Source organism: Hirundo rustica, chromosome 3 (genome assembly GCF_015227805.2).
Source record: "Hirundo rustica isolate bHirRus1 chromosome 3, bHirRus1.pri.v3, whole genome shotgun sequence".
Lineage (NCBI taxonomy): Eukaryota > Metazoa > Chordata > Aves > Passeriformes > Hirundinidae > Hirundo > Hirundo rustica.
Window position 1 is genome coordinate 111391924 of NC_053452.1, and position 10825 is coordinate 111402748.

Here is a 10825-nt window from a genome sequence, read left to right on the forward strand (position 1 = left end):
CAGACAAAACCAGCACCTTGCATGTGTTACCACACAAAACACCACAGCCCCAGCAAACCACACTGCAGATCCCATTTCCATTTCTGTGAAATCCCTGAGAATGTGACACCCAGCACAGAATCCCAAAATGGTGGGACTGCAGCTGCCAGAAAGTCTGTTCAGGTTGCAGAGCCAGCCCATTTCACAAGGTTATGAGAAACATGACAGAGGACACTGAAACAGCACCAGCCCCACTCAGCTGGTACTGGAGGAGACAGGGTGTCCATCAGCACAGCCTCACTGCAAAGCCCATGGGGAGATATGCAGGATGTGCCCAGACTTGAGAAGCTGACACAAGAGATGTCAGAAGTCAATGGGAATGACTGCCCAGTGCTGGCACAATATGGAAAACTGCTCTGGGTCACATTCCAAGTCCTTATGATTGTAAAAAAAATGCAACTAGGAAGCTGTGATATGAATATTCACGTAATATACTGCTGGCACTTATATCCCACAGAAAATATGGTTATCATCATTCTGAAGAGAGAAAATGCTGATGGCCCATTTCCTGTAGCCATACAGCTCTTTCTTGGGGTTTCATTTTTCCTAGTTCTTCCACAGCATCAAATGAGATCACCTTGGTTACTGTGGTCCTGATGTGCAAGGCCCAATGTGCCAGGTCCTGCCCTAACCCAAAGGGCATGGACAGTCCATGTCCTACAGAACTCTACACAACTTGCCTCTTAAAATACTCACAGCTTTTAGGATCTACATTAATTTAGAAGCTTTAGGGCACTACAGTGTGGAGGAAACAGCATGGCGCCATCCTAAAAGCCTTCACTTTCCCAAGCACATGAGATTGGAACCCTGGCATAGGGACTTGTCCCAATTTTTACCCTTTTCTTCCATATGCTCCAAATTAAAGCTGTAAAAAATTCCAGGTTTACTTTTGGTGTCTCCTGTCACCAGTCCCACTATGTGCCTCTTTACTTACTCTTAAGGCAATGCCATTGGTAAAGCAAACGTGGGTTTTTAATGCCTTTGAAGGATCCAAATAAAATCCACTCTTTCAGCATCTTGGTTGAACATTGCAGCTCCCAGATTCTCAGACTCAAAAGGACAAGAAGTCCCTTGACCGTTCCCTGCAGAGCACAGACAGTGCTCTGCATGATCATCAGAGCTGACAAAAGGACAGAACCCAGGTCCAGAGGCTGACACTGAGCAAACAGGGATCAGTTTCTAAAGCAAAACACGCTCCACTGCAGGAAAACATCTCCGCTGTTTGTGTCACCCAACATAGCCCCCCTGAACCCACATTCAAATAGTCAAGAGTGACACTGGCCCCGGGTAAGAGGATACCCAGCACATTTACATCCCTGCACCTGCCCTGCTCCCCAAAGCAGTGGCACAAAAATTCCCCCCAGCAGCAGCAGCAGCAGCAGCTCTATAAAGCTCCTCTTGCTCCTCATCCCTGACACTCCACCAACAGCAGGCACTGCCCTGCCTCAGGCACTGCTGCCACAGCCCCCTTGGCCAGCACAGCTCTGCTCCCCAGCTCGCAGCATGGAAGCTTGTCACTCTCCACAGGAATACAATGTCACTTCATATGGGGACACAGCTTTGGCCATCATCACCCTGGAGGCGTTTGCTGGCATGTGGATAAATGCTTTCATTGTTTCTGTGCTTTGCATTGGCTGGATCAAAAAGAAAACCATGAACTCAAATGAGAAGATCTTGCTGCTGCTGGGCTGCTCCAGGTCTTGGTATTTAGGTATCTCATGGGTGTATTCATTTCTTTTAATAATACATCCCTATTGCTCTTGTGTTCCTCTCCTACTTGAATCTCTTGCAGGTATTCAGAGCTTTTTTGATTGTTCAAACATATGCGTTTCAGCCTGTCTTTGTGTTTTTTATTGCATAAAAATTGCCAACTTCAGGAACAGGTTCTTCATCTACCTGAAAGTAAAAATTGACAGGATGGTGCCCTGGCTCCTGTTGGCATCTGTGCTTTTGGCCTTTATTTTCAGCATTCTTGTCTACCACATCTCTAATGAAACTCAGTGCAGCAATCGCAATTACAGCAGTCAAGGATATTATCTGAAACACATTATCAGAGTAGATGAACATTTAGTGCCTATTTTTTTTTTCACAGGATTTATATTTTGCACTTCATTAACAGCAGTCATTTTTTCTGCTCTTTTCCTTCTCTTTTCTCTCTGGAGACACAAATGCAAGATGCAGACAAACTCCATGAACAGCCTTAGCATGGATGCCCACATCAAAGCCATGAAATCTATTCTCTCCTTCTTAGTAATGTACAGCATTAACTTTATATTTTTTATTTTGACACTAATTTATTCAAGGAAGAAAGAAAATCACATGGCTTTTTTTATTTTTGCCTTTCTGTATGCTTTTCCAGGTGTTCATTCCCTTTTTCTGATTTTCAGCAATCCTAAGCTGAAAAAGACACTGATAAGGATTCTGTCCTGTGTCAAGTGCAAGGTTTGCATGAGGTAGGAAATGTAATAAAAGCTGGAACCCATGCAAAAATCTGGATATTTCATTATAAGACACATGTCAATTTATCTCTAATGAAAACATCCAGGTAGATAATACAGATGTTCTCTCTTTACTGCCAAAGTTAAGAATAAATAATTCAAATTCTTTGGACCAAATTAGTATGACTTAGATTATTGTTAGCAGTTCATTTAAGTAATTTAGGTAATTCGTTCAGGTAATTCTTTGAGTTCAATTCTTGTCAATAATAAATCCATTTAGACCTGGTACGTGGGCTGGATGCAAAGGGGCAATAAGAGTACTGCAAATCTTCCTCAAATGCTTTGGCATTTGCTGATTGAAAAATTACTGAACTTAGCATCATGTTTATTTGTGTTTGGGTTCACATTTCTTTTTGCTGTGTCTCTGTTTTTTGCAATATTTTCACTTGTGAAACTGGGTGGGGTGGGTGCAACTTGAATGACTGCAACCTATGGAGAACCCATGTCGGAGTTGCCTGATTCTGAAGGACTGCAGCCCACGGATGGAATCCACACTTGAGCAAGGAAGAAAGTGAGGAGGAAGGAGTGGAAGAGAAACACTTTATGGACCAACTGCAACCCTCACTCCCCACCCCCCCACGCAACTCTGGCAGAGGAGGTGGAGAAGCCAGGAATGAAGGAGTGAATTTCAATTCATGAAGATGAAGAGGGGAAGACAAAGGGCTCTAGTTTTGTGTTTGTTCCTCATTATGCTACTCTCTTATCAATAGCCAATAAACTAAATTCATTTTTCTCAACTCAAGTCTGTTTCCTCCATGACAGTAACACCTTTGTTAGGAAAATTAATCCATGAACACCAAAGGTTGATGTCCAAAAAGAAGACAGAGGAGTCCTTTTACTTTATTCGAATAAAGGGAGAGGCCGTGGGGCATTGCCCCTGGGGTCCTACAAATTTTCAGAGAATGCAGACTCCTTTTTATCCAAATTTCCCAGTTACATTTCCCTCTCTTTCCCCATTGGCTGAGGTGATTGAGAGGTTCAGACTTCCCAAAATGCCAAAGACCTAAGATTCCCCTTTTAATCTATAACCCCCCTACTTTTTAATTCTTATGGGATTTATGTGTTTTCCCCATTATTACTTTCATCTTTCAATATTCAATTTAATTTACAAACAAACTGTAGGTTTGTTTGTAAAGGCAAATATCTTCTTTTCCGTTCATCAACCAGTATAATCCTTCCCATTGCTGGTTTTACCTACCAGCAGAACCAGGGCTTGTTTGTAAAGACAAATCTTATCATTCCTCTCACCTTCTATTCCACCATGGCCTATTGTGGAGCAAAACTAAAGGAGCAGGTGGATGAGAGCATGGCACATGCCCAAACTCAACAAACCACAGCACATTCCCTGAACATGAAATAATTCCAGCATGAACAGAGCAGAATCTTATTTGTTCATTTCTGTCACCAGCTCGGGCACAGAGGGACATCTTACCTTATGCCTGGTGCCAGTGGTGCATATTTCATCCATTCTTGGCAGGGTTTGTTTGGCCTCCTGTTCTCCCAGTAGGAAAATATCTGCCAGGGGTAGAGACCCAACATCTGAGGCCTCCCTCAGACAAGGGAGGAGCTAAAGCTCAGGATGTTCTGGATTCCCCTGAGCAGAGACATTAAAGGGGCTGGGGGCACTGCTGAAAACAAGGCAGTGCTCCAACACTCTTGGAAGTCAGAGAGACATGAAAGAAGTGCTGAGCACCTGTTCCCTGTTGCAGGGCCAGGAATGGGAGTTACAGCCTGTTAGACCCATGTGTCCAGAGAAAGCACCAACATCAACATCTCCCCTTCAGCCAGAAGAAGCAACTGCAGCTGCCCACCACCACAGCAGTCCTGTTACAAATGGGTGTTTGAGATCACTTCAAAAATCACTGGCAAGCGTGTCTGTAAAAAACAGATTTAATAATAAGCAAGAATATGATGAAGTGTGTTGGCAAGATTCACTCTACTACTTACTAGATAGTTAAGGCACACCAAGGGGGAAAAAAAAAACAAAACAAAACAACAACAACAACAAAAACCACAGGAAAAAAGTCCCATAGATCAAAACAGAAATGAACCAAGGACTATCTGTGTGTGTGTGTGCATGTGTATGTGTGTGTTTACGTGTGTGTGACAAAATGATAGAAAGGGCAAGGATAAAAAGGAATACAAAGGTTCAGAGCTTAACAGCTCTCAAAAGTACTTAGCTTGCATCTTAAAATTCACAATTTAGCAAAGGAATAACACTTAACAGCATTTAACTTAGCTTTTAGCTTATATTAAACTTATTTACAGGCCTAAGGTACTTAAATATCTAAGATATTAAACATCTAAGAGACCAGCATTTTTCCCATATTTGCCAAAGCATATTGACATGTGTATGCACACAGACAGAAAGAGTCAGTGCAAATGACTGTAAGAAATGTGTGAAAAATTCCCTTCAAAGGCAGTGAAATATTCACTTTGGATGACTTTACATGTCATCACCAGGCAAGGGTTGAGACTCAAGGAGTGGGGGGATCAGCCCAGGTTGCTGTTCTGAGATCCTCCAGGTACAGCTAATTTGGGAGTTCCCAGCTGTGAGAGGCTCCACTGGTAACAGCCTGTTAGGGGCTAGGAGAGCTCAAAGGGTCTAATTTTGGACCCTCATTTTTGTTCATAGCGCTGCAAGAAAGTGGGCTTTAGTCATTACAATGTTTCATCCTGGCTGCGCTTTGGTTCGACACTCTTTCTTTGAAAGTGTAAGACACAGGATGTTATGCCATTCAGGTAAAAAAAAGTAATTTCTTAGGCTGTTCATAAAAACCCCTCAGGATCTCATTAGGCAGCAGCAGCTCCTGGGAGAAGACAATAGTTGTGATAAGCTCAAGAGTAGCTGGGCCCAGGTGCTGCTCATCAAGGCCGAGGCCTGACGAGCATTTCTCAGATCAAGGCCTGAAAAGGGGAGGGGGAAGCACCACCACAACCCCACTACCGAAAAAAGAGAGAGGCACCACCAGTGGATACCAAAGAGACATGACACATTACTGCTTGCCCCTTTTTGTTCCCATTTTTCTTTTGAGTAGAGGCTGTGCAGTTCTCCTGAAAGCAGGGTGTGGGTTTCTCTCAAGCTCTTATTTTGGGAGATCCCAGTCTTCATCTGTCTGGTCTAAGGGTGATTCCTCTCTCTGGGACTGTCCTGTGGCAGCTCCTGCTCTCCACCTGTACAGCACAGACACAGCTGCACTCACAGGGGCCCATCTGCAGGGTCAGAGGTTTTGTCTTGGTCTGGTCAAACCTTGCTGCCATCAACGCTTGAGAAAACACCACAGTGTATCCAGCATGGTGCAGCCCAAACCTCCCCTCACAGGGACCCCCCCCAGGGCCCCAGCACTGCCTGGATCCAGACATGGACATTCCAAGTGGAAATCTTGCCCAAGAGAAGACAAACCTTTTCCTCCTCCTGCTTGGCTCGGATTTTGCAGGCACTTGGGATTCAGGAATCTCTGTCAGAAACACCATACAATATCAGGAAAACGCACGCCTCTTTTTTTCTTTTTTTTTTTTTTTTTTTTTTTTTTTTTTTTTTTTTGTTTGTTTGTTTGTTTGTTGTTTTGTTTTTGTTTTTGTTTTTGTTTAAATAAAGCAGCTCTGTCCTATCAGTGAAATACTGTTCCAGCTGAGAGCAGGGAGTAAAGCCAGCAGTTCCACACAGATGAGCTGCTGCACCATGTCATATGCTTTATGTATCATTTAGGATTCCCCATGTCATAAAAGGAGAAGGAAACAGATGATGGAGAGAGAAGAAGTTTGGCCTTTCCATCAAGCTCTGATGGAAACAATTCAGTCTGTGTGCAGTGTGATTCAGATCCCAATACAGCTGTGTGTTCATCCAGATGCATAAATGCCAGGGTCTGGTGCCACCTGAGTTACACAAGGGCATCTGAAATGTGCACATGGGGTTTTGGATACAATCTTGTCCTTCTTGAGATGCTGGAGGGGATTGATAGTGTGAAAAATGCATATTATATGGCTCTACGCAAGATATTTACTATATGCATTATGTTGTATTAATTGTTAATGTTGTATTAATAGTTTGATAGTATGGTAAATGTAGTTTTGTAGTTAAAATGTAGTTTTTATGTACCAACCACAGGAAAACATAAATCTTTCAGAGAAAAAAGGGTTTGCTGCTTCCTTATCAGAAGAGACCAACTCCTCCTGCCTCTGTCGGCCTTGAGGATGCCATAGAGATTAAAGGAAAAAAGTGATACTAACCATTCTTTGTTTGAATGGAATTTATGCCTTATGTATGGAATGTATGAATATTCAACAGGCTATTGCTTTTAAGAGATAATTCTTTGTTAACAGGGTCTTTCTCCGCAGCATTTTGCTCAGGGAAGCACCTAGACGTCTGTAACTTTGGTTTTTATTGTCTCATATTGTCCTAACTCTAATTGTTCAATTTTTTTACCCTAATTCTATTTTTATAACCATCTTATTTACTATTAAACTTTTAAAATTTTAAAACAAGTGATTGGCGTTTTTCACAATGGGAAGCAGAAGCAGACACATATTTCAAGTACCTGATCCATATCCTCCTGGTTTGAAAATCCAGCACTGGAGATTCTGCTATTTTTTTAAGGCCCCAGACTCCTCAAGCAGAGCTGAGCCCAAACCCCAGCCACAGTATGGTCCTGCTGGAGTAACATTTTCAATTTAGGCCCCTGTACAGGCACAGTCCCAGCACAGACACTGCATCTTCAAACCTGTTGTAATAGAAAGAACTTCCTTTCTCCTCACAAACCTTTGGTGAGAAGAGGAAAGAAAGAAGTAAACAAAAACCAAAAATCCTCAACCATGTTATCTGTTCTGTCACCAAAACCAGAGGAAAATCAAATTAAAGCATCAAGCAGACAACAGGCATAATCAGGAAATTAATTTTTTCTTCAGGGAGTCCTCTGCTCTCTATCAATATCACAACCTAGCACAGGGAATACTAGCTTTGAGTGAATATAGCCAAAACCAACTTGGTCATCACAGGTAACACATAGGGACACAAGCACTCAGGTCCTGAAGCTGACACTGATCAGAAAGGGATCAGTCAAAAAAGCAAAACACTCTCTACTGCAGAAAAACACCTCTGCTGTTTGTGTTACCCAACACAGCCCCACTGAACCCACATTCAAATAGTCAAGAGTGACACTGGCCCCGGGTAAGAGGATACCCAGCACATTTACATCCCTGCACCTGCCCTGCTCCCCAGAGCAGCGGCACCAAAATCCCCCCCAGCACCAGCAGCAGCAGCAGCTCTATAAAGCTCCTCTTGCTCCTCATCCCTGACACTCCACCAACAGCAGGCACTGCCCTGCCTCAGGCACTGCTGCCACAGCCCCCTTGGCCAGCACAGCTCTGCTCCCCAGCTCGCAGCATGGAAGCTTGTTACTCTCCACAGTTATACAATGTCACCTCCTATGGGGCCACAACTTTGGCCATCACCACCCTGGAGGCGTTTGCTGGCATGTGGATAAATGCTTTCATTGTTTCTGTGCTTTGCATTGGCTGGATCAAAAAGAAAACCCTGAACTCAAATGAGAAGATCTTGCTGCTGTTGGGACTCTCCAGGTTTTGCTTTTTGTGCTTCTCATGGATATATGCCTTTCTCTCAGAAATTTATCCCTATTGCCTTCTGGTTCATCCTATACTGCAGCTAGTTCAAGGTGCTTATTCCATTTTTAATTGTTCCAACTTGTGGTTTTCAGCCTGTCTTTGTGTTTTTTATTGCATAAAAATTGCCAATTTCAGGAACAGTTTCTTCATCTACCTGAAAGTAAAGATTGATAGGATGGTGTCATGGCTTTTGTTCGGGTCAGTGATTTTCTCCCTGACTGTTGGAATTCTTGTCTACAACACTATTGATAAAGCTGTCTGTAAAAACCACAATTTCACCTGCCTTAGAAAATTTTGGAAAGAAACTATCCGAACAGAGGAACATTTTTACCCTATTTTTTTTCTTACTGGCTTTTTACATACCACATCATTCATGGTGGTCATCTTCTCTGCTGTTTTTCTTCTCTTTTCTCTCTGGAGACACAAATGCAAGATGCAGACAAACTCCATGAAGGACCTCAGCACGGAAGCCCACACCAAAGCCATGAAATCAATTCTCTCCTTCTTAGTGATGTACAGCATCAACTTTGTATCTTTGATCTTGACTCTAGTTTATTCAACAAAGTACACTAGTCAGGCAATATTTACTGTTTACATAATTCAGCATGCTTATCCTGGTATCCATTCACTTATTCTGATTTTCAGCAATCCCAAGCTGGAAAAGGCACTGCTAAAGATTCTCTCCTGTGTGAAGTGCAAGTTTTTAATGAAGTAGGAGCTGTGATAAAAGTGCGAGCCTGTGCAAAATGTTGATCTTTCACTGTAGAAAAGAAATAATTGAATTTCTAATGCAGCTCTCCAGGCATTGTAGATGATACTGATGTTCACTCTTCAACATCTAGGTTAAGAAAATGTGATTCATATTTTTTGAGCAAAATTACTGAGAGTTAAATACATCTTTATTGTATTTAGATTTAGTGAAATCTTTGAGATATATTTTTGTTATTAACAAAGTCATTTAGCCCTGATTGCAAGAATGAGGCCTAACACACTGTGGGCTGAAGGGATTAATGTGAACATGAGAGCCTGATGGTGGGGTGATGGATTATCAGGCAGAGCCCCTTTACCTCTGCCTGAGCCAGGTGGAAGAGGGAATGATGCTCATTAAATGTTCAGTCCCTGCCCAACTCTCACAGCGTTTGCAATCAGCACCCTTGGTATCCCTCCTTTCCATATCAGCTGGCTGCCCACCACCATTTACAATGGCAGCAATAGGGGAGTTTGACTGCAGCCTCACCTGCACTCCTCCCAAAAGTATAGATTTAGCACTTGACATCCTCCCTGGCAGAGGATGAGAATATGACCCGCACTGTGCAGGACAACGGGATTGCTTTGCTCTCCTCCCCAAAGCAGGGAACACCTCTTTGTTAAGATTGGCTCTTCTGACACTGTCCGACTGTAGCCTGGTGAAATTCTGTTTATAGGTCTAACTGATGGTAAACTTGAGCCTCATGAATTACCCATTGCTGATTTTTCTTTTTAATATATTTAGAAGTAATCCACTGAATGTGTTTATTAGTGGCAATTCCAAATTTGTATTTCTACCATAAAATGCACTATTTGTGATTTTGTGACTGTAAAAGTTCTTACTGAACATGACAAGATTTACCTGTTGAATTTGTGATAATCAGAAATTAAGCTGCGCTGCACCCCGGCCCTTTGATCTCTGAGGAACAGCAAGGGTTTTATTTTCTGCCAAATATCCATACTCTTAATGGAACAGGAAAATATGCAACACTGGTACACAAACCGGCTGCAAAAAAAGGACTGACAATACACAAACCTGCCATAAATGTTTCGGTATTCACTGAATGAAATGGCTGCAATAAACAAATATATCTCTATTTTGGTTTACCTTTCTTTCTGCTGTGACCTTGCGCTGTGTAATATATTAAGGGCTGAATCACAGTGTAATGGTTTTAATTTAATAAAACTGGGCAGAAACACCAAATAATATAGGGGGTTTAGTATTTATTATCTTTTTGTGGGAGGGAGAGATTAGGAGAAAAAAAAACTAAAGCAGGCTTAAGCTTAAATATGGACAAAAATAGTTTTATTAACATACACTAAAAGAATGAAAGAAAAAAAAGAAAGTTGAGAAAAAGAAAACTTAAACTATAACAGAATGACACTGTAAAACACACTTTTTTTCCTCTTACAAACTATTAACTTTCTTATTGAACAACATAGAAAGACACAACTTAGGATTTTCAGTCAGTTTCACTCTTTAGACATAATCACTCATTACTTTAGGAGAAGAGTCTTTCTAAGATTGTTTATGAAGATGTTTGCCACAAGACAAAACAGTCCAGTGCTCTCAATGTCACACATCTGCTGCTGCCCAGAGTTTTCACAGACTGTGATGTTCTATTGTCCTAGGGTAACTTTATGATGCTTGTATCCCCAATCGTCTGTTCTGTTTGTGCTGTATATTGAGTCCTGTGCCTTTAAGACTGGTTCTAAGAGCAAGGAGAAGCGCGGAGTTTGTTTTGAGAAAACTGCCTGACTCCTCCACATTCTGCTGCGGATGGGGTGTTCGGCGGAGGCTTGGAGAGACTGCAGGACAGAGATCTTGTTTTGCTTTTAGTTAGTTTCAGCTAGCTAGGGCAGAGAAGTTCCCTGGACTGTTTTTTTTTTTCCTTTTTCTTGGAACTGTTTAAACCTGC

At 42.1% G+C, this 10825-nt stretch overlaps 2 protein-coding genes across 2 annotated transcripts; both read left to right on the forward strand.

Moving 5' to 3' along the window:
- Positions 1–1542: 1542 nt before the first annotated feature.
- LOC120750645 (taste receptor type 2 member 110-like) lies at positions 1543–2496 on the forward strand. The gene has a single exon (XM_040059559.1). It carries the CDS (start codon positions 1543–1545, stop codon positions 2494–2496), a length of 954 nt encoding a protein of 317 aa, XP_039915493.1.
- A 5424-nt stretch (positions 2497–7920) lies between these two features.
- LOC120750665 (taste receptor type 2 member 7-like) lies at positions 7921–8874 on the forward strand. The gene has a single exon (XM_040059589.1). The coding sequence runs from the start codon at positions 7921–7923 to the stop codon at positions 8872–8874; it is 954 nt and encodes a 317-aa protein (XP_039915523.1).
- The last annotated feature ends 1951 nt before the right edge of the window (positions 8875–10825 follow it).

Bases quoted from the DNA above. Each gene is read 5' to 3' on its own strand.
- LOC120750665 (XM_040059589.1), top strand. From the start codon at position 7,921: ATGGAAGCTTGTTACTCTCCACAGTTATACAATGTCACCTCCTATGGG.
- LOC120750645 (XM_040059559.1), top strand. From the start codon at position 1,543: ATGGAAGCTTGTCACTCTCCACAGGAATACAATGTCACTTCATATGGG.